This window comes from Dromaius novaehollandiae, chromosome 4 (assembly GCF_036370855.1).
Source record: "Dromaius novaehollandiae isolate bDroNov1 chromosome 4, bDroNov1.hap1, whole genome shotgun sequence".
NCBI lineage: Eukaryota > Metazoa > Chordata > Aves > Casuariiformes > Dromaiidae > Dromaius > Dromaius novaehollandiae.
In genome coordinates this window covers 39,949,039-39,972,513 of record NC_088101.1, presented here as the reverse complement: position 1 = coordinate 39,972,513, position 23,475 = coordinate 39,949,039, and the positions used below count along the sequence as shown (strand labels likewise).

Here is a 23,475-nt window from a genome sequence, read left to right as displayed (position 1 = left end):
TCAAATCTGGAACGGTCCAGAGTCAAATCTGTGATGTAGACTCTCGCTGGCTCAGAGGGATAAATTTTAGATCTAGTACTTATTTTTGCAACCAAACCTATGGGCCAAATATTCCCTAACTTGGGGGCAGGTATGGTTTAAATCCAGTTCCAAATTCGGAGCCCTGGCTAGGCCCACCCCTGTACAAAAAGCGGATTGAAAATACTTTTTCAAACCTTCCATCTCCCTCTGTAATGCACATCTGGGGCCATGCAATGCGAGAAAACCTGCGGACCCGGTGTGTTATCGAGCAAAGTGAAGCAGTAGTGGGTGCAGAGGAAGTGGTAGCACAGGAAGTGGTGCAGCCCATGTCTCGCAGTCTCCAGCCCAGCTGGGGACCGCCCAGGGAAGGAAGCAAAATCAGGAGGAGGGAATAGGGGAGGCAGGAGTTACCGAGCCCCTCACACCCCCACTGCCCTGAGGGTGCCCACCTCTCGTCTCCTGCTGAGGCTCGACCACGGCGCCGCGGTCCCCCGGCACCAGCCACCACATCCTCGTCCCGGTGGTGCCAGCCTGTCTGTCGCCCTGCTATCTACAGCCATCACCACACTGGTGGCTAAGCACCTTCCAACTCAACCAAGTGCTTTGAGCAAAAAATGATGAGTTTTTTTCCTCTTCCCTAGCTGAAAACAGCCCCAAATACTCAGGTAGAGGCTGCCAAGTGAACCAGTCATTCTCTCATTTGCTGCAGACAGCCCAGCTTTGGGGGCTGCCTTTCGGGATCAGAAATGCGTGCTATGTCCCACTGTGCTGGTGGGAGAGTCAGAGCTTGAAAACCAGGGGACACTGTTGAAATCTGCCCATTCAACCCCCCCGAAAGCAACCTGAAGTCCTCCACATTAACACACATCAATGATCTTTTCTAACAGATCCCTGCCTAGATATTTATATGATGATTGTCCCCATGTCACTGAATTTAGATGATGATATTATGGTATTAAATTCGGAAGTCAAAAAAAAAATAGAGGAGTCCAGAAAAATAGAGGAGACTAGCAACACACTCACCAAAAGCATATAGGTGTTTCGGCTGAATTAGTGCTTGAAGAGCAACTGTATTTTCTTTTGCAATCATTGCTTGCTTGACAGGCCCAGACCGTATTACATCACTTCCTAAAAACAATCAAATAGAGTCCATCTCCTGGAGAAGTTTAACTCAGATACACTCAGGCAGGAAACAGGAAATGTAAATGTTCTCGTGAACCAGGCAGAAAGTAAAAGAGCACATCAAGTCTGATCACTGAAAAGGTAACATGCAAAGCCAAAACTTCATCACGGTGCTTTCTGTCCTCTTCCTCACTGAAGGATCTGCCAGCAATAGTAAGTAATAATGTGCTTTTTACCTTCCAAGGTAGGACATGTGAGACATGCTTTGTGCCTGCAGCTAGAGCACTGAGTCGGAGGGCAACACCCTAAAAACTGATCTCTAGGAGATTTGTGAAAACTTGCACTCTGCTTCGTTCAGCTTTATTTACCATCTCTGTTTTCAGCTCTGACTTTTTCGTAGCTTTGACTTTTTTCCTTAGACATAATCTGGAATAGCAGAAATCGAATCCTGAGATTCTTAAATTGCAGGTGTGTGGGGAACCGGAGTTTCTATTCCAGCTCATCAAAAGTTTTTGTTCTGATTTTAATAATTTGTTGCATTTTTTTAATCCTGTGGCCATACTATCAGCATTTAACAGCAAAATTAAAGAATGGGTACTCTTTCCATTCAAAAGCCAGCTGAGTATTTCAATAGTCGCAGTGAACTGGAACCTGTTTAACAAAAGAACAGCCAGTTCTGGAGACAAATATTTTGAATTTTCAGCTGCAGAACAAAGCGTTTGGCACTGTGGATTTGGATACATTTTGAAGGGAAGAACTGTAAGTAAAAAAGCCGCATGCAGCAAAACACTGACGAGCCTGGGTATTGTGGCACAGGCTCTCATCCATTCGTGGAGGATCAGTTGTGCCATTTGCATTTTTGAGTGCGCACGTAGAACCAGTTACCGAGCAACACAGGCAGCTGTTTTAATAAAACCTTCCAATGGTGGTACTTACATGCCTTTTGGTGTCAAACAAACAGCTCCTGAAGTGCCTTGATATGCACTGGAAAGGTTTGTTACCATATTGTTGTAGTGAGCGAGAGAGCTCTGCAAAGCTGAGAGAGAGGACTGTCACTCCCAGCTATCACTGGACTTCTTCTATCACGATTTTAGGAGGCATTGGGAATTTCTTTTTTTCCTCCTTAAAATCAGTACTATAATCAGGCTGTAAAATGAGGCTGCAGGCTCCACGCACACTGCAGACCTTATCACAGTCAGGAATCTTGCTTAGCTGTAAGAATGAGCTAAGCGAGTTATAAAATGGTTTGGTCTTGTCTGCATAAATACAATCCTACTGTGTTACAAACACGGTAGGAAAATATATTCCCAGCTTTGAACGTACCTCAGAGTCAAACTAATTGGAGGAAAAAATCCCATTATAAACAGAGACATAATCCTTGCTAGAAATAGCAAAAATTGTCCCAGAGAAACAGAAAGAGAGGCAAGACATGAGAAATGCGTTTTAGTTAGGTTGCAACTTTTGTAATTCATTTGGGAACTGACGGGAATCACTCATGCAGTGCACTGACGATGAGTACTTTTGTCACCGTTTCCACGTGGTGGAGGGCTGCCTTAGTCCCCGACCCCTCCGTACCTGTTGCCCAGGCTGCTGCAGAGACCTGCCTGCCCTTCTTTGCAATGGGCATTAAAGGGCTGCACAAAGCAGCAAATTGATTTCATATACCAGGTGCCGCAATCTATGCCCCACTGACTTTAGAGGCTTCTTACTGATAGATCCACTTTTATATTTTAGTTGATTTTGGAACCGTTCCTCCGTGGGAGGGAGCAAGTCCTGGCGGTGCCGCTGCTGCTGCAGCAGTGCTGCGAGAGCTCTCTGCCAGCTGCAGCACCCCGAGCTCGGGTGAGCGAGCCAGGACAGCTGGGGCAAGGTGAGGAAAGCACCTGTCTGAGCAGAGCGGGGACCCCGAGGGCAGCTCCTGCTTGTGCTACCGGCCCCAAAGCGCAGCCAGAGCTTGCTTTGGATCCAAGGGTGGAAAGAGCGAAATTGTTAACTTGGGCATAGGGGAGGAATGAAATTGGAGGGGTGAGAGTTTATATAGGGGCTTGTATACCCTGCAGGCACCACATCAGTGATTTATGAGCCCCTCCAGTTCGGCCAGCCTCCTGGGGGGATCCTTCTCTCTCACTACCTTTATTCACAGGTCAACATGGCAGAACCTTTAAAGGAGCTTTTTTCCTTTTTGCTCCTGTCCCAAAAACAGTCCTCACCTTTAAAGTGGTCCTCTGAAGAAGGTGAGCCAGAAGCTCTTGAAGGTCTCACCTATACAGTCTAGAAACTATTTACAAAATAGGCGATCAGAGTATGGTTAAATCCTGCAGCTCAGAGTGAAGGCTATATAAATCCCAGTCCCAAACCATGCTGAAGCCTTGTAAAATCCTAGCCTTGCCATTTAGATCAAGATTAACAGATGGTTTTGTTCCGGCTACACTGCAATTACTCTAAACTGGAAGCTTTAAGAGCATGCCTGAGGTCTCAGCTCTGGATGCCGGCCGTCTCCCAGCTCCACACTGAGGTGAGATCTGGGTTTCTGCAAGTCCCCCTCCCCCTCCCTTTTGCCTTACCCTTTCCCTTCCCTTCCTCCTTCCTTTCCCTTGGTTTATGCAGGGAGAAAGCCCCTGCCAACAGCCCACCAAGGGCCACTGCCAGCTCCAGAGCAATCCCTGCCCTGACCGGGACACCTGCGCTGCTGCCAGGACTTGCTGCTGAGCCTCGCTGCAGCCCTAAAGACCTACCCGTGTGCATGCTGCCCCTCAGAACAAGTACTAGGGCCCTTCCAACAGCCTACAGCAAAAGGCTCCTGCCGTATGGGCATTTCCCAGGGCATGCTGTCTCCCTTTGTGCTCGGTGAAAGACATGGGAAACTGCAGTGTTTCTCATGTATGCAGCTATGCGGCAAGAAAACGCTTGAGAAAGAGGAACAGCAATATGTGTAGGATCTGTAAGTGGAAGAGCTAGGATTGTTGCAGGTAGTGTTTTATTTCTGCTGTGTCTCTGTATTATTGTTCTGAACTGTTGTTCAAAGAAACATTGCTATCAAAGATCCAGGTTTTCAGCAGCCTGTATTGTGAGTACAGGCAGAAACCCTCTAATTTGCAGAGAAGTGCATTTTCGGTAGAGCGAAGGCCTGTGAGGACCTATTTTTGACCTGTTCCCTCCCTAGAGTAATGAACTCCAAAATTGGTGTGAACTCATCAGAAACACAGATGTACCACATCCTCTCTTTCCACAGTGCAGTCTCCTAAAAAGCAGATTAAAAAAAATCTTTCTTTTTTTCTTTCAGATCAATTCTTTGTATGTATTCACTCCTATTCCTCCATTTTATCCCTACATGCAAACTTTTACTGTGCTTTATTCCTGTGCTTTTAGGGGCATCTCGGGAAATACCTCTCTTACATCAGCAAGATTGTATACTAAATTTCAGTCAGTGAACGCAGTCTCTTGTCCCTCAAGAGATTTCATGATTGCTGGTGAGCCTGCAGGGCTTTGAAATCTTTAATTTAAGTGTCCTCCTGAGAGCAAGGAGCACTGGGAGATTTGCATCACAGGTTTCTGAATGCAGTGGGGTTGCACGAGTATCACTGATGCACAGCTGGAAGGCCACAAGATTAGACAGATGTAACTACATGTGTAATTTGGTTTGCAAAACCTTTAGTCCTAGGGGTGATAAATGAAACTAAAGCTCCGCAGTTTGACTCTAAGATACATGACTAAATTTGCAACACCAGCAGTTAAAACAGCACTTAAGCTGAAAGGAAGTCTAGTAAGAAGAAAGCAGTTTGCATTGTCTAGAGATAAACTTAAATATTTGCTTCCTGTTTCAGGTTATACCTAGATGACACATCCCTTTTTAATAGGATCTTGCCTACAGATTAACTATCCTGAAATGTTTGTTTTACTTCATCAGAATAGTGTGTATATCTGACAGCTAGCCTCCAGGGTTTCAAGGATTCCTCTCCCAGTCAGGCGGATATTTGGGACCTGCCATAACATGCAGTCTGGGCATGCCCTGACCATTGCAAGGAATGGCACTTCTTAGATCAACAATAAATGCAAGGAGAGAAACAACAGTAATGAGTCAAGGAATAGTAGCAAAAATCATACAGACAAAGTGGAGCCATATGGGTATGTCACCAGAAGGAATGTTTATATGGAAAAGAATGCTACAGAATATAGTAACTTTACGCCAATATACACAGCATTATAACCTTTCTCTGTTTTGTTACCCTCTCCTGAGTCTTCCTTTCACTGTATTTTTATAGCTTATAGGGAAGTTTGAAGAAACAAAAAATTCCCTTTCAAATTAATAATTCTGACTATTCCATTGATTTAGAGCTTGCTTTTCCTCTATTCTGTCCCCTTTTCTTCAGGAGGTAGGAACTATAGCGTAATATGAAAAATTCCCTTCAGAGACTCCAATCCATGAATTTGATGAGAACACAGCAGGCTGACTGATGATTTTACTGCAGAACCAAATGTGCTGACTGCAAGGTATTTTTCCTTGCCCCACATCCAACTAAAATCAGAAACCTGTTTGTCTGCTTACTTCATCAGAAACTTATATCACTATCTCTTAGTGATACAACACAGACATCAGAGGAACAAATGCAGCGACAACAGAAATGTTTGCATCTGCTTGTTTGGAGTCTGGTCTGCAGAGTTGCTCAATATACTTAACTCCCTTTGTCTCCCTTGAAAGACAGGCTTGGAAGCACCTCCAAAGTTCAGGCAACTTCCATTAGTAACTCAAGCATATTTTATAAGTAGATAATACCAAACAACACCTTATACCATGGTGCGTGAATACAGTGATGTAGCCTTCTCATAACACCCTTTTCATAAGAATCATAGCGGAACCTTCTTTGAGCTGCTGCAAGCGCTTTCTCAGTGATGAAAAAGTCAGGTTTTGATCCCGTAAGGACTATGCTTTTTTGTCCCCCCCCCCCCCCCCCCCCCCGCAGTGTGGGGGACAAGTCTCCAGCACTCGTGGTTTAGATAAAGTGTTTTAGACAAAGCAGTGATCATGGTTATCATATGAGCACCTTCTTCTTGACTGACATGCACAGAAGGCCGAGTAAGGATATCAGAATGGGGCCAAAAGCACGAGGCTGAGCTCAGCAAGATGGAAGGCATGTGCTCTTGCAAGTCAAGGAGGTATCTACATTATCAGGTTTGACTCCCTCCTTGTTTCACTCCATTGGCCTTGATTTTCCATCCCAAACGAATGCTGTGCTATGGCCAGACTCCTTTTTGAAGGGAGCTAATTAGATCTCTGCAGAATGAAACCCACGCACAGCTGACCAGACAATTCATGGTATGAATGACCCCAGCAAATCTGACTCTCTCTGGGCATGGAGAAAAGCCTTGAACAGCATCCCACAAAGTCTCTGACTTTCAGGTGCTCCCCTGCCATGCTCCAAACCTTGCTATACACAGCTTTCATGTCACATGCCTGTGCCCACCCCTGCTGGTGGGGCCAAACGTAGAAATTCCAGCCCATAACGCCCACTCAGGTACATGGTTTTATCACCATGCAAAACATTGATCTGTAAGCACTAAAAGAGAGCTAGAAGAACCCCTGTCCAGTATTAGTAGACAGGTAGGGTGTCCATCACCAGAGGCCTGAGTCTGAGGTTTGAGCTCTGGTCCTTAGAGGTGACAGATAGAAGAGCTATGTGCCAAGATAGATGTGCCAAGGCAGCAGATAAAACATAAGACTTAAGAGCAATATCCTCGCTAGCACATTGTGCAATTGGCTGCCCTTCTGCTGAGAGACTATTTAATCAGGTGAAAGAAAAGATCTTTTAAGAGAAAAATGTGCTCAAATAAAAGATGCTGTTTTGTCCCTGAATTATGCAAAGTGGACAAAAATGTGTGGTAACAAGGTCACTCTCTGTGATTTGCCATTTTTTTTTTGTCTAGAGAGTAGAAAGGGTAATTCTTCTTCACACAGAGATAAATGATTTGAAATCTGCTTTCTAGCTCAAAAACAGGCAAATAAAAAGTAACAGAGGCACTGAAAAAGGCTCTCTTGGAAATCAGACACAGCAAATACTCCAACTAAAAGTTTAGTGCTGCAGTTAATGAGATGTGACTGTTGCTTTTGCTTTAAAGTCACGTCATGTTTTAGACATTTGTAAAATTCATTTTAGCTCTAATAGTAAATGAAAAATAAGCAATTTTCTCCACACCCTTTCCCACTTGTACTATTTTTAACAATGGGCTTGTCCTTATCAATGTATCAAATGAGGCAGATGACGGGTTAGAGGAGGAAAATGAAACAAGGTCGTAGAAATGGTTCTGTGACACTGAGGTGGTTCGTCTGCTCTGCCAGCAGTATGGTTAATCATGCAGGAATCTACTGTGTGGCCATCTATATTGATATCTTGATGCTTTATGAAACAACAATATAAAAAAAGTTTCTGCAAACTCTGAGGACTATCAACTATCTCTGGAAAGAGAAGTCAAGTGGCCAAAAATAATAACGGAGCGGATATCTCCCTCCCTTCCTTCTTGGTAGGATTAATGAGAGCCACCATATCAGGGGCATGGGTTGAAGAGCACGCATGCAAGGGGTCACTGCCTGCACAGGAGACAGAGATTTTGCTTTGCTCTTGACTGAAGTACCAAATAGAGAGGAAAGTGACATAATTAAAGACTGTCCATATAAAGGACTATGTCTGCTACTGTCTGCTATTGAAGACTTAACATTTTGATCGTTGTATTACAGTGAAAGAGACTGGTGGTCTTTGTAATATTAAAATACTTTAATAAAGTATTAAGCAGTATTTATTAAGCATTAAAATCCTTTCCTAGTTTCAAGGAAAGGGTGAAATGATCAGGTGCCTGAGTGATAAGTGTGGCATAAAAATATAGATAAATCAGTGCTGCCACACTCAAGTCATTTTTTTCATTGGAAATTGGGTTTCCTGGAATACAGTCTCATGAGATAGTCATCTTCTTTTCAAGAAAAATCTGACAGGAGAAGAGATGCTGCAGAGTGGATTAAGCATGAGATAGCGCTCTAATCCCAGTTTTCCTCTCTCGCTTTGTGTCCCTGAGAAGGACAGCTTCCTGTCCTTCTGGTTTCTCATTTGTAAATGGAGATGATAACTGCTCATCTCTCAGGGCCATTATGAAGATTAATGTGTTTACAAAAGCATTTAAAATGCTAAGTACTTCTGGTTCCAGTCCTGTGAGATTCGAAATGCCAGCAATGAGGTGCTGAAAACCGTAAGCTCTTGCTAACTCTAGTGGAAACTATGGCTGCCCAGCACTTTACAAGAAAAGCGAGAATCTTGTCATTGCAAAAGTCATGAAAGCCTGTCCTGCTTTATTCCATAAAATGAGAGCTGTACCGTGCCAGCACTATATCTGAACGGACAGATAACACAAAAAGTCATCAGTTAATTTCATGCTAAGAAAATTATTAGAGGTTTTGCATTTGGAAGCATACTGGTGTAATTTATCTAAGGACTGATCCCTGCACCCTTGGCAACAACAGGAAATTTGGCATCCGTATGGAATATAGTATCAAGCCAGAATTTGCTGTACTAACATTAGGCTTTAAACTCCATGACAATTAGTAATAACATCTCTTAGCCTCAAAAAAAAAAAAAATCATTTTACTATGACCAATGTAGCCAATTTTAGCCACTTTCCTTGCCAAACATACGCTAAATCAAACCAAATCCCAAATCAAGATTCAAAACCACCTTAACATTCATGCAAAATAACCAGCACTGTGTCTTTACCATGTACTCCTTTACCCAGCCTGTAGCACTGAATAGAGGAGCAGTTACTGCATTTGTATGCTATAAAGTCTCTATGTTACTACCTCTTCTAGTCCATGCAGAAATGAGAGTCAGCAGCTTCTACAGGCTTCACAGTTCCCTTCACCAGACCTGTTATTTGCCATGAAGTTAAGTGAATTTAACAAATTTGTGAAAGGCACAGAAACTGAGAAATCAGTGAGCTGGAGAAATTGGTGAACCTGCGATAATGGTCTCTGCGAACGGTGCTAACCCTGGGGTAAGGAGGGCAATGGGAGAGGTTGAGGCCATAAGCGCTGAGCCTGAGGAGCGGAGCAGGATGGTACGGTTGACAGATAAGCAGAAGACTTTTACAGTGAGAGCAACACCGGATGTGAACCTGCAGGAAAAACATATGTTTGTGTGAGACAGGCATGCAAACAGACCACACATGCTGATGTGTCCCAGTAAAAACCAGCGGAAAATATGCAATCTAATTATACATCTAGTGCCCAAGATCTGTAAACATATGTGTATGTGCATTTGCTGGCTTTTTTTCTTTAAACGAGCCAAATGAAGAGTAAGTATTAGAGCTTTGACTTAATGAGAATATCAATATAAAAGAGAAAATGTTAAGTTTTCCTCATATGTTTGGCAGGCTTTGAGAATGAAACTGCTGGTTCGGGATATGGATCACCAATGTTACCCACCATTACAGTAACACCTCCTCCTGCTATGCCTACTAGATCTTCTACGACTGTGGATGACCATGAACATGTTGCTACAAGAGCTACTGAGAGCAGCTTTGAAACAAAAAGTGCAAGTACTGAATTGACTACTGTGAGCAATAATGACAGCCTAGAAAGAGCAGAACAGTCTACCTTGATATATGTTGTCCCCGTCGTGCTGCTGGTCCTGCTGATTTTGCTGATCACGTTTTTTGTAATACATCATAAAAGGAAAAAGTCTAAACAAGGTAAAATCTATCTTCTCACACATCAGAAGGATATTTTTAGAACACACTTGACAGGAATAAAAAGTTATTTCAAGGACTGGAATGCCACATTTAGGATGTATTTCTCTGGTTTTATTTTTGTTTCATATATAGAAAAGAATCTGTTACCCCTGGCGAGCGGTTTCTGCATACTTAGTTCTCCTTTAGGCGTGAGCTAGTTCTGCTTTTTGGCACCTCCTGCTCACTTTGTACACCCACGGGAGCCGCAGCAGCAAGCTCTGGCTCCTCTTGATAATGGAATGAAGATGTTACTGTGTGACTATACATAGTTATTCTGCCTTTATGGTTAATAACTTCATGCAAGGTGAATTTAATGCTTCTATTGCCTGTACTATCCACAGTGTAAAGCTGCTTGGAGCTTCAATAAAATAAGAACAAGCAAAACCATTTTAAGGGACATTTTTAGAGGGATCTTGTAGGGTGTTAGCAGCTATGAAACCACCAGTGAAGATCAAAGTAAATTACTTAGGAATCACATGATCATACTGGCTGTGTGCTGCAATAGGAAGAGCAATATTTCAGGAAGTAACGTATACTCTGTTAGCAAAGAAATTCATAAGTCTGAACTGTTAAGCAACAGAAACCGAACTAAGGTGTCATATTAAAAATATGCAGTTGGTAAGTGAACTCCCAAAATGGTCATACCAGCGTCTTTACAGAATGTGAATGTCATTTTAAATATGTCAGCCTGAAGACAGCAATATATATCTAACATATATTTTGATCCCACTTTTCAGGGCATTTTGAGAATGCACCTGCCTTATCACGGGGTCACGCTCTTAGCAAATGCTCAGTTCACAGACAGACATCTAGTTGCCTGCCTGTTTCTGGATGGTATGAAATGCAGGTATGCTTTTCGAACTGCCTAGAGATGTGATGCCTTGCAGGAGCACAGTGCTGGGCATCTTTTGCCCTGTATTTATTGCGTGGAGCCAGCATTTTGGCCGTGGGATGGCTCTGCAGCAAGGCAGTATGCTGGAACGAGTGGGAGCACCCACTCGGCTGCACTGGATTAAAAATAAGCTGATCTAAGACAGTGTACAATGTGGATACTATATGTAGTTCTTCGTTCTTTTTTGAGAGCTGAGGCTTTTCGATCACTTCAGGAATCCCTGGAGGGGAAGTTAGTAGCCTGAATAATGGCTGTTATGCTGCTTGTTTACCATCTTCGTCTGAGGGTCGTAACTAGCTTCATATCCCATTTTGCGTCTGGCTAGTTCAGCATCATTTACCTAACTGAGATTTAAGCTGCCATGCAAGCCTCCCCGTTTCTTCTCTCCATAAGAGGCTCCCATAGTCTCCATCCAGAGACAGATTGATTGCGTGTAGTTTGCAGCAAAATGTCCTGACGTTTCCAGTAAACAATTTCTGCAGCAGTGGATCCTTCTCAGAATGGCACTTTTCTCATTACATCTGTTTTGCTCAGGGAACTGCGTGTCTGTAGTTTCATGCCCACCGTGGTGCTAACAGTCTGTTCACTCCCAGCAAGGCTAAGCTAGTAACAAGCTTCTTTTAGTGTGTTAAAGATTAAGAGTAATGGGCTCCTCTGAAAATTATAAACAGGTTGAGATGCTTTGCCTTTCATCTAACAGTTAACTATTATGCTTTCTGAAACTGGAATGTGTTTTAAGTGACCTTATTCAAGATTTACCTGTAATACAGACCCTATATATACACAGTGTAATCATGAACACCAACTTTTTCTTTTCCAGATGAGCTGGGAAGTGAAAATGTAAAAAGGTAAAGTTTATGGATATTACTCATTTTCCTGATTCTTTTGCTCTAACAGGACATCATAATTTTAACTCCTTTATTATCTGGTTTAATTTAGCCATACTCTAAACATTCCTACCGTTTGCAATTATTCCAGTAACTAGCTCTAGGAGCTGCTAAAGGGACTATAGGGCAGACCCGAAATAGTTGACTGAGGTGTGATCTCATTATTTAGCAAGCAGAGGAGGCATAAGACCAGAACAAGAGTACAGGAGTTAACATTAGCCGAGGCGAGAGCTATCATACAAGGACTCACCACCTGTAACACCTCCCCTACCTGCTGTAGGTATCCCTGGCTCTGCCACTGTCGAGACACCACAGGATATAGGTATACCATGAGCAAAGGAGATCAGTTCCCAGTCCCATCATATGCTTTTACTATCCAGAATAAGCTCTGTGTCTTACTCCCCTGTTTTTCAAATTTGTCTTCTCACTCTTACATGAGATGGAAAAGATCTCCCAGCTGCCATGGAAGTGATTCTTGAGCTGCTGGAAAAACAAGCTGGAAGTTGCATGGTTCTCATCTGAGTGATAATTTTTATCATTACCTTTTATTGAGCTCCATCTTGATAATGAGTGATGGAAGTTATTAAAATGGGTTCTTGGAGGGATAAAGGTATGTCTCTGCTAAAATAGTTTTTTTACAGTGCAAGTCTAGGAATGATGAGTAAAGGGAAAAGTAAATAGAGATATTAAAATAAATACAGAGTTACTATAGTTATGACCTTTCCTTTTTAAGTTGCTGCCAATCTCAGTCATAGTTCAGATGAAACTTTAGGCCCTGCGCTTTTATCCTTGGAGCAATAGGACTTTAGCTATGTGTTCCAGTAGGGCTGAGATTAACTGTTTTATTTTTCAGTTTTCTATTTGCAGTAGGGACAATTCTTGAACAGTCAAACTGGTCCTGTGCTCACAGATATCCCCAAACTATACTGTCTGAATCCCTGAACAGCTCGGCATGTGATGTTGCACCAAGCCCATGTCATGCTGGCTGACAGCACACAGCCAACCTATTTGCAGCTATTTCATTCTTACCCCCTGGATTGACATATTTTCAGCTTACTAGACCAAGACAACTTTCCAGAAATGCAGTCTTGGAAGACTTGTGTCTTGGAAGAGCAAGTCTTATACAAAATTACTACGTTATAGGTTTATTGAATTAAGCATTTTGTGTAATGTCTTTTTTTTCCCCCTCCTCCTCTCAAGTCCTATTTTTGAAGAAGACACACCCTCTGTTATGGAGATAGAAATGGAAGAGCTTGATAAATGGATGAACAGCATGAACAAAAATGGTACATGGTAACCCCTCTACTCCATCATCCCTCTCTTTCTAGCTGAGGTAGATACCATGAATAGAAAATCAATGCAAGGCATTTTGTATTTGTATCACTGATTTTCCTAAAACATTTTTAGTCGTGTTCTTGACTCCCTGCTACAAAAATAGCAGCACAAATGTCAGGGGTAGAATTTTTCAGAGAAGTATTTTTGTTTGTGTGGGAGCTTATTTTTAACATATGATGGAATATCATAAATGTTTTGAGTTTCCAGTAGAAGATTTTATTAAACACAAGTATAGCTGTAAACAGTATTTATAGTTTTAAATACTTTTTTTTAATGCTAAATAGTAGTTTATTTGAAGCATCTAGTCCTGTCAGCCTTCAGAGTTTCTACAGTTATGTGCTCCATATTGTGCTATTGTAGAAGAAACAGCTGTTTACTCATAGGTCAGAATACTGTTTGCTTAAAACTGCTGCCAGGATCCTCCTCAAGGCTTGTCACTACGACTACATCACTCCCCTCTTTGTGTCCTTCCCCTCCCTTGCCACCTCTCTGTCATCGAACACAAGCTGCTCCTCGCTGCCAGCACCCTTCGCCATATATAGCCTCTCTGTCAGGTCCATCAGCCCATGGAGCAATTGGTACCCACCATAACTACCACCGCCAGCATCATCAACTTCCTCTTAGATACTTCTCTTTGAAGTATCTTTTATTTTTTCCCCATTTTTCTCACAGCTGAAATCTCCCAGTCAAAATTTTTTAAGGCCTTACATCCTCCTTCATGGCTCTCCTCAAAAAATGCAGGTCTTCTGTAAGGCACTGTTTAAATGAGACTTGATGATGAAATGGTACATGGAAAGCTGTGCTAACAGCCCTTCATTGGCTAAGAAATGCTGAAATCCTGGTATTTTTTTCATTCCTGGTCCCTTGCCTTACATCCACACAGCTCATTTGCCTGACCTCCTAGGGACATTTTGTTTTCAGGATATAAAACTCTTTGGAGCATTTCTTTACATTAGCACAGTGCTCCACATGATGGGGTTTTGACCTTCTCAGTCTGTAACCACTAGCAGAAAACATGTGCTAAGCAACAGTAGTGAAATAAAGGCATTAAATACAGTGCATGGGGAAACAGTGCTGCAAAATGATGTTAAAAATTCTGTGGAGAAAAGGGAGTGAACATTTTACATAATGCTTTTTCAGTACTGTTCCCTAAACTGCAGCCCCAAATTCTTGGCTGGACTAGTGCTGTGAAAGTGTAGGTGCAACCATAAACAGTGGAAGATTAACAAATAGTCCTCCTCATTGTAGTTTATGGTAAACAGTCCTCAAAGTAGTTCATTTGTATGTGTGTACACAAGCAACTGTAATATATATAATAAAAAAAATTACCACAATGCCTATCAAAGGACAGGAGGCTTTAAAACACGTAACATTTATGCTACATGGAGTAAGCAGATATTACAGATAAAAGGATGTACAAAAAACATGCTGCAGTTTTAAATTCTATAATAGCTGCACCAAAAAGTTGATGCAATTTTGAAATAAATAGAGGAGAATTGCTGAGAGTAACTATACTCTTGTTTCTTATCCTTTTTTAGCTGAATGTGAATGTCTGCCTACTGTAAAAGAAGAAGAAAAAGAATCAATTGCCAGCCCAAGGTACTTTCAATTTACTATATTATTTGAAGAAACATGGCCCATGTCATTCCAAATTTTATATATATATAATTATAAAACAGACTGATTTTTTGGTCTATTTCAATTTTAAAGGTTTTATATGTAAGGACTTTGATTTCAGTTCAAACAAATGATTTGACGCTCTTTTATTTTTACACCAGTCGCTGCCTGTAAATTGCACCCATAAATAATCTTGCAGTTGTAAACCTGTGTGAGACAGACAACCAGATGGCACAGACGGAGTTTCACTAGCTGATCAGATTTTAATCACAGTTTCCTGAGGTGTTAATACAAGCATTCAGAATAGCTTTCTTGGCACTTGTCACCAACAAGGGCCAACGCAAAGGGAAGCACCCTTCACCGTGAGGTGCCTATATGTCCCTGAGAACCACTGCCAGATGTCTCACCTGTGTTTTTGACCTGCTGGACAATGGTTTGACTGACCCTAGGAGAAAGCCAAAGGATTTTCCTGGTGCCCCCAGTGCAGTGCTCTCCAGGAGCTGGCACTAACTCGCAGTCCCACATAGAGATCCCCGGGAGGACATGTTAGTTGGATGCAAAAGCACAGTCCCAAGAGCTTGTAAACTTTAAAACTTTCCGGATGGTTTCTTCAGGATTTTGGCCAGAACCCCAGAATCCTGCTCAAATTCCAATTTTTGCTAATTAAAACCGAGTCTGGGGTTTCAGCTGGCAGCAAGGGGCTGCATGTCACTTCTGCCCACACAGTTGTGGTGCAGCTGTGTTTCAGGGATGGGTGAAGCAACTCTTCTCTGTGCTAGATTGCAATAACAAACAATGAAACCATGCTGCTCGCCAAGAAAATCCTTCGTGCGGGAGATGCAGGGGATGCAAGCAGCCAAGGATGTGAGCAGGGGCACCTGAGGGAGACAGTGCAGACAGGCACTGGGGATGGCCTGGCAGGGATGGAGGGAGCAGGAATGGGGGCTTCCAGTGGCAGCCAGATGTTAAGCCAGCTCAGCCCTGCCACCAAAGCACCCCTCCGACAGAGCTGCGCTCACCACTGCAGACCTCCATAATATCCCATCGCCCTCTTTTTTAACTTTCCTTGCTCAGGAATGAAATAGTGGTGACATTAAATCATCACTGCTGGAGAGTTTACAACTCAGTTTCTCTAAAGCTGTTGTTTCAGGATAGCTTCAGAATATGGCAGCTGCATTGCCACTATTTGTATTTAAAAGGCTTCCCTTTATGACTGTTACAAGAGAAATCTTCCCTTTTTAAACAAAAGTTTAGACTCCAGTGGTCCAGATGCAATCAAGCCCAGTAATTACACACTGAGACCCTGTGAAAAGATGCTGCATTCACAAGTCATTCTGGTTTTCCCTTCCAGCCTCTAAATGATAATTCACAAGAGGAAAATTGATAAGGATAAGTAACTGCAAAATATTTCTCTAAAAATGGATTTGCTAACTGCACTGCTTGCGGTAATAGGGAGCCTAAGACAAAGTGTTCTTGAGCCATACGTTAACACCAGCAGATATAACTCACACTATAAAGGGATTTTTAGGTACAACAGCATCCTCAGCATTATGTTTGCTTTCCAGAACTTAAACAGTCATTTTCAGAAAAATCACATGACCTACCAGCCTGAGCTGTCTTTTAAAATATTGTCCTTGTTAGAGTGCTCTTGCACTTGAATTACATTAATGTAAGTCAAGAGGCATGGTTTCTATTCCTGACTGGCAAAAGGCATCTTTGGGCTACTCACTGCTTCAGGTTCCCCCCCTGTAAAACAGGGATCTTGTCAAGTCAAAGCACAATAGTGAGGCTTAAGCCTTGATTCAAATAGCAACCCCACTGAGATATGTGTGCTTCAGTCTGAGTGAAGATACACACACTGTTTAAGCGCACATTCTTAAAATCAGTACCTTAGGACCAAACTTTAAAAATATTTTTGTCTTTAAGGAGTAGGAAGGCAAAAAAAACACAAATAAAGAGATGAGATTTATCTTTAAAACAGAGCTGCTCAGAAAAATGATATTATTTAAATACAAAGTGCAAGATTATTAGGTTCAATTTCAGATTCTGGAATATCGCTTTGTTTGGGAAAATTTATTCTCAAATTATGTTAATTCCTTTCTAGATGTTATTGATGATGTCTCAACATGGGAAACATTTACCTTATTAAACACATTTTTTGGGTGTTATTTTCCCTCTTAATTCAAAATGCTGGGGAGAGTTAATCAAGACTCAAATATTTTGAACTATCAACTGATTTTGATAAAATAGCATTTTGAAAACATCTCAGACAAAGCATTTTAATAATAACATTTTGACATTTTCAGAATGAATTTTGTTCCAAAACTACTTTTCAGAGTAAGTGACTTTTTAATATAAGTTTTAAAAAGACATTAAAGACAAGAGCACTGCAGTGTTGAAATATTTCTAAGTTAAGTGTTTTCCTCAACTCAAAACTACTTTTTCAAATTTCATTTTGCACAAAATTTTGAAATGTGCTTCATTTCTGAGGGAAAAAATATTTGAAATTGTGGCATTTCCTGGTAAACAAAAAAATGGTTCCCATTCATTTTGCAACTGAACCTTATCACACCAAGGGGTATTTTTTTTCTGACCAAACTGTCTTACCTGAATAAATAATGCTCAAAAGAGAACTGTATATAACTAAATAGATCTGCTTCAGCAGCTCTTTGAGGAAGAAATGCAAAAGACACTGAAGTGAAACAAAGCTATTATTATAGCAAAAATTCTTATTAATGGGCATGAAGGCACAATAGGCAAGACGTGACAGTCCTGGCTCTTTTGTTGATGTAGATCTCCTGCCTTGTGCACAAGCCCACGGAGTTATGTATTAAGGGATATATCTTGCCTTTGAAACCCAGTACTAAAATGCTGCTTCCACTACAGCAGAGAGAACCAAGAAATCTCACTAGCTTTGCCGGGTTTCAGTGCAAGCCCGCACGGGGAGGAGCTGGGCTCAGGGGAGGCAGACGAGAGCTGAGGTGCGTGTGTCGCCCAGGCGGAAGCGAGATGAATCTCTTCTTGGGGGACCTTCGCCACCCTCGCAAGCAGAGGCGCAGCCTGTCCACTTCCCAACATCAGGCTTTGAATTGATGAATACAGTGAAGCAAACCCAGCCCACTTTATCCCACAGGCTGAGGATGTTTGGTTTTCTTTGAGTGCAGCTTGGCATCCTCCCACTCTTCCCATCCCAAAAAGGGTAACTCTTTCTTATGGAGGGATGTTCTGCATGGGGAAGAAACTGGAACAGAAAGGAACACTTCCTTCCCAGCCTATGTCTCAGTTCAGCAAGGTACTTAAGAAAACATGCAAAATATTAAGATTATGACTGACCCTTTAAACTTCAATAGTGGTTTTCAAGCTATGTAGCCTTAGAAATCTTAATTAGCAGTTTTCCAATTTAAAGTCTAAAGATTTATTTTTAAGTTGAAAAAGTAAAGCAAAAATCTCTGTACTCATTTTTTCCCATTGTATAGTTCTTACAACAAGCTATAAACGGAGCTCTAACAATAATTCTGCATGTTTTTCTTTTTGTGCAACGCTGGGTTACAACATACAGCAGCTCTAGTCTTACCACAATCCTATATTGCTCACAGCCCCTTACTCCAAATATTTTTAACATTTTTTCGGTGTTTAAAATGTTATGTTTTTTCCTTTGTGCAAAAGGCCTCTTCCTTGGTAGAGCTTAAGGGCAAGGTGACATTTTATGGCTCAGCTTTTTGTACTCATATATTTTGTAATGCAACACAGCCAGGATGTGTTGGAGCAAAGGTCTTGTAAACAGCCTGTATGTAGCTGTAACTGCAGCACCCTGCTAACTCCAGCTAGCAGGGTTTCAAGGGCAGGGTGCTTTTTGGGTATCTTTGCCTCTGTCTTTGTGGGCAAAGACAGACAAGATAAGGGAGGCTGGGAATCAGGGCATGTCAGTCCCCCCGATGGTTCGACAACAGACGGCACCAGGAGGGAGCTGGATTGGGGCTGGATATGGCCTTTTTATGGATATGGATATGGACGTGCCATGTGTCACAGCCATCATTCCACCCCAGCATTGCGGTAACCAGAGGGGGACCCACCCGCTCAGCCTGAATCCAAGCGCTATCCTGCTCCATGTTATGGAGATACCAGCTGCAGCCCCAAGGAAAGGGTGCAAGTCCAGGGGAGGACTCTATCATGCTGTCAGTGTGGACCAAAATCTAACCAGATGATAAAAATGTTGCATTTTTAATGTTGGTGTGAACAAAACAGATCATTAAGAAGTGCCAGAGAGCAAACTGTTTAGGCAGAAACCAGAAGGACAAAAAGAAAATTCAGCTGTTATGAGACTAGATTTAATATAAAAATTCCACATGTAAAAAACTATCCTAAAGTGTGGGAAGAGGGTTATTTGATTTCTGAGTCCTTGCCTGGGAACAGGAGGAAGCTTGCACTGCACTGTCTCTTTAGACAGCAGAGAGATCAGAGCAGCCCTTGCTCACAGTATCTAGCACCACAGCTGGGTTCATTTCATGCATTGCATGGCTGACACATTTGTTTTCTGGTAACACCTTCTTGCAGACTGAAAAAATAGTATGGAATATTATTTTTTTGCTGAGAGACAAGTGATCAAACAGCATGACACAAGTGTTTTTTCTTTTTCATGTACACACAGTGATGGTGAATCATGAAGTCAAAACAGCAAAGAACTGGTTAAAGGGAAGCAGCACACAAGCTAACGATCCCCCTGATACTGGATGAACTGGATTTAAATGTAATTCATCTCAAAAGGCCAGAGAAGCAAATTCTTTTGTTGTGCCCTGCTACATATATTCTTCAGAAAAGAAATACCACCAAGGGGGGGGGAAAATAAAAAATAAAAAAAGGAAAAGCACTATAGGAAGGTTAGGGATCCGACTTAAACCCATTCTACAATGAGATTCATCACCTATAAAGAGAAGCCTCCATTTCTGTTTCATCTTTTTTTTCCCCAAAACGTTATCAAAATAGTAAATGTTTCTACGTAGTTCTCCAATCCTGCATAGTGCAGCATGTAAAAGCACTCATGTTCCACGTTTCGTTTTTTTCAGTATAAACAGTGTCCACAATTCTGGATTGCACTGGTTTAGCAATTTAAACGAGAAAGTTAAGTTCATACCTATGCAATGTTTATTTTTTAATATGCTTTTTGATAATGGTGCACTGGTTTGCACAGGACTTCCACTGGTGAAGTAAAAGACTAGGACTGACAGAACAGCTCTGAGGACAAACCAAACAGCTGAACATCCTCTCTCAAAGGAGTCTCCAGGAAGCGACTGCAGCCCAGCGAGGGCACAATCTTTGTAGCATGCTTTTCGATTTTCAAATTAAAGACATTGTAGAAAAGACAAATATTATTTTGAGATTTCCTTTCAGTTAATTATTTACACAGATCAGTACTCCGTGTTAGCTCTCACCATTTAATCCTTCTCTCTAGTCAGTGCTGTTCTCTAATAATAATCTACTTTTAGGAATATTCAACTCAAAAATTATTCTTTTACAAAAAACAGGTTGGAAAATTGAAGAATTCAATACTCACACCAAACACATGTTTAGATAAATAAACATGTGTTATTCATAACTGCTTGCTCAAGATTTTGAGATGCAATAAAGATCTCAAGTTCTTCAGTTTTTGAATCTTCAGCTTCAGAAAAAACAAGTAAACAAAATCCCCAAACCTTTGGGGTGACAATTAACGGTCACCAGCAGCTGACAAACACAAGGGAGGGTTCAACTTTGTGAATAATTGAGAATCCGCCAGATCATAAAATGAAAAGATGTTTACAACTAACAGTTTTCTGAATATGAATTGACTAATAATTTCTTCAAGGAGTACAAGAGCTGTTCATTGTTTCCAAACAATTTATTGCAAATACTGGATTTTAAAATATGAGTGATGGTGATTTAATTTTTCCTGCTTGAATGCTTTTTAACTTTGCTCTCTAGAATATCGGTTTCAAATAATGCAATCACAAAAAAAAGTCTGAAATTAAGTAAATGAAAAATGGAAGTAAATATTTTTAGACTCAGCTTTGTTAGGAACTTCTTTTTAATAGAACAAAAGTGTTACCCTAGCATGTTCTACCGCTTGCAAAGCAGAAATGTGAAGATGCCCAAACCAGTGAGTGTTTTCTCCCACATTCCATGGAAAAAGATGTATTTTGACACTTACTGGCTGGGTGGGTGGATGGCAGTCAGTGGCAATGCAGTAGTTTGCAATGACAGTGTCAAGTGATGACTCTTGCCCTACCTTGCTCCAGGCCATGTGGCTCTGCATCCAGAAGCTACAGCTTCTCCCTGAAGCTTGTTGAGGCAGAGCTTGGACATAAAGAAAAAAACATTTTTTTGGTCTCTGGAGACTTATCTAACTCAGCAAAATGACTTAATACAGCATAACTCAGCTCTGACATGGTGATCCTTCACCCTGTCTTAGGTCTATGATAGTGTGAGTAATGCAATAACTCAGTCTGCTAGGGCATTTGAGAATAGACTGCATGTCATGTACATGTTTTGTTGTTGATTTTGGATTAAGATAAATGATGGATGGTCCTGTTGTCAACCAAAGTGTTGCATGGTTTCAAGTAAGTTTCTTACAGAGGTTTAATTTCACTTTAAAAAAAGATTTAACTTTAGCTTGGTGAAATGTATTTTCTGTAAACTCATGTTAGTAAGCATTAATTCTTATTCCAAAATTTATGATTAATCAATTTCTACATCAAGCTTGAAAATCAGTTTTGCCCAGAACTAATGTCAAGGTGACTGCTTTATAATTATTGGGGTTATTTCATTTGCCCTTTCAAAAAACCGGTATGCCAGGAAATTTATTTCCATCTTCTGCAACTTTCCAAGTATTTCAAAATACAAAATAGTGGTTTGGATAGTTCCTTGGCCAATTTTGATAGAAATTATTTGGATCTTCTGCTTTTTAAAAATCCACATTTGAGTTACTGTTGAAAAAGATAGCATTTCATCAAATCTTATCTGGCTTTCTCCCCTACTGTGAACCAGACCTAGTGTTGAATAATTTGCATTACAGTGTTGTTATAAATATTTCTAACAGATTCTTTTAGGACTATGCAAAAAAATTTTTAATATTCCTATTTCCCTAAGCATACTTTACATTTTATGTCATTATCATTCTTTCACTCTAATCTCAAATTGTAGTCTTAAACTATGGAGAGGCTCAGTTTCTCATCTGATAACTTACCTCATTTCTCGATTGCCCATTTCACCCCTTTTGTCTCTTTCTTTGACCTTCATTTTTACATTGACTTCTGCGTTTGCCAGGTCCAACATCCAGCGTTCATTCAGGTTAGGGCTGGTGGATCAAACCTATGCGTGGTCACTGCCTCGATTCCTCTCTCCCATTGCCCCCATTCGATATTTCTCTCTCCTGCTTATCTGTTTGCCCATTGCACTTTAGTTTGTTTTACAATTTTCATCAGCTCCTGGTCCTTTTATATCCACTTTATCTCAAGATTTTAATCATGTAGGTGGATTGAATTACAAGGGATTTACCATTTTACTCCTGAATTAGTACAGCCACATCAATGTAATATTTTAGTTAACAAGTACTGACTGTATGCCTTCTGTTGATTTACCTTACTTTTGCTAAATTATTGACACAGTCAGGTCCTCTAACCTAGAAAACAAGGAGTAGGGCAACCAAACAGTAGAGAGCAGACTAGATGCTAGCAGGCTTTTTTTTCTTTTCTTTTCTTTTTTTTTTTTTTGCCATGTACTATACACCATTTAGGCTTCTGCTGTATTATCCTGATTGTGAGCCTGATTAGAGCTGACCCATCTCACCATTATTTTGCAACATTTAGCACTGACTGATAATTCAAGTAAGTTATTACCCCTCAGTAGAGACTAAGGGAAAAAAGGCAAATAAAATGTCACTTGCACTAAGCGTTATTCTAAAACATTTAGCAAATGTAATGATCCCTAAGGAACAGTTACCTTCTCTCTCATTTTCATCAACTATTTCAGTAATTCTCCAGCACTGCTCAAGACAATTAGATATCTTATTGACACTGCAAGCAGATTTTGCCCTACAGAAGGCAGAAAAAGTCGGTAAGCTACTGATTCAAATGAAGAATTGTTTGAGAATTACATGGATAAAGAGAAGGGTAATTAAGAACAAGCATCTCTCCAGCACATACTTTAAAATATCAGTATTTTAGCATAGAATTATTCAACAAAATAGAAATAACTACTCCATGAAGTTACGAACAGATGAGGTACCCCTAACTGATGTTATCAGCAGTTAATTAATATTGTAATGGTCCCATACTCATAAAGCACATCATAACCCTTTCATTAACCTCAGCCAAGAGAATTTTTTTCCTTTCTAGATAGACATAAGTCTAGCCATAAATATCTATTTATGTATAGGGTAGAGAAAAGTATAAAGTCAGAAAAAAATAGCAAAGAAATTACTTTGTAACACTAAATCTGATGGAGGGCTACAAAAAACCTATTATTTATTTTCAGTATATGAAATTGCTGTATGTGCAATTGCTTTACTGAATACCTGTTTCAAATGATTTCGTATATAAATATTTCAAAGTGGGAATATTGCTTAGCTGTGTATAAGGGTTTCCTATTTTAAAGATTTTTTTCTTAATAAAAGTATACAGGAGTTTTCAGTGTCTGCAGGTTCTCTTTTACTCCTAATCCTGCTAAATCTGTTCAGATCATCAGGTGTTAATTCTTTGGCTGTTGATGTCAAGGCCATAAAAGAAACGTACGGAGATATATGTGGTATGTAGATACATTACTCTCACCAGCAAGTTAAAATTTAGACAGAAAAAAAGCAAT

At 40.8% G+C, this 23,475-nt stretch overlaps 1 protein-coding gene and 1 long non-coding RNA gene across 8 annotated transcripts in view; one reads left to right on the top strand and one right to left on the bottom strand.

Annotated features, from left to right (window-relative positions):
• The first annotated feature begins 1,196 nt into the window (after positions 1-1,196).
• TMEM154 (transmembrane protein 154) lies at positions 1,197-23,306 on the top strand. Of its 7 annotated transcripts, none has more exons than XR_010388974.1 (7): positions 1,197-1,356; positions 9,553-9,870; positions 11,622-11,649; positions 12,889-12,974; positions 14,562-14,622; positions 19,289-19,387; positions 19,829-23,306. XR_010388974.1 is itself a non-coding variant. In XM_064510829.1 (7 exons), exons 3-7 carry the CDS (start codon positions 9,594-9,596, stop codon positions 16,996-16,998), a joined length of 504 nt encoding a protein of 167 aa, XP_064366899.1. In that variant the 5' UTR covers positions 1,209-1,356; positions 2,878-3,013; positions 9,553-9,593; the 3' UTR covers positions 16,999-19,280. The 7 variants fall into 7 exon arrangements, 5 of the variants coding, with proteins under 5 accessions (XP_025960755.2, XP_025960756.2, XP_064366898.1 ...); XM_064510829.1 differs by lacking the exons at positions 19,289-19,387; positions 19,829-23,306 and adding exons at positions 2,878-3,013; positions 16,947-19,280 and having other exon boundaries at positions 1,209-1,356; XR_010388975.1 differs by having other exon boundaries at positions 12,889-13,021; positions 19,289-23,306.
• Positions 6,086-23,475, bottom strand: part of LOC112985961 (uncharacterized) — a 39,166-nt gene continuing 21,776 nt past the window's right edge. Inside the window, exon 4 of the long non-coding RNA XR_010388976.1 lies at positions 6,086-9,294. This is a non-coding gene — a long non-coding RNA (uncharacterized LOC112985961). The remainder of the gene's footprint in view (positions 9,295-23,475) is intronic.

Coding starts and splice junctions, on each gene's coding strand:
- TMEM154 (XM_064510828.1), top strand. CDS start 1,290: ATGCAAAGCCAAAACTTCATCACGGTGCTTTCTGTCCTCTTCCTCACT. Junction 1,357..9,552: donor TGAAGGATCTGCCAGCAATA/GTAAGTAATAAT, acceptor TATGTTTGGCAG/GCTTTGAGAATGAAACTGCT. Junction 11,650..12,888: donor GGAAGTGAAAATGTAAAAAG/GTAAAGTTTATG, acceptor CCTCCTCTCAAG/TCCTATTTTTGAAGAAGACA.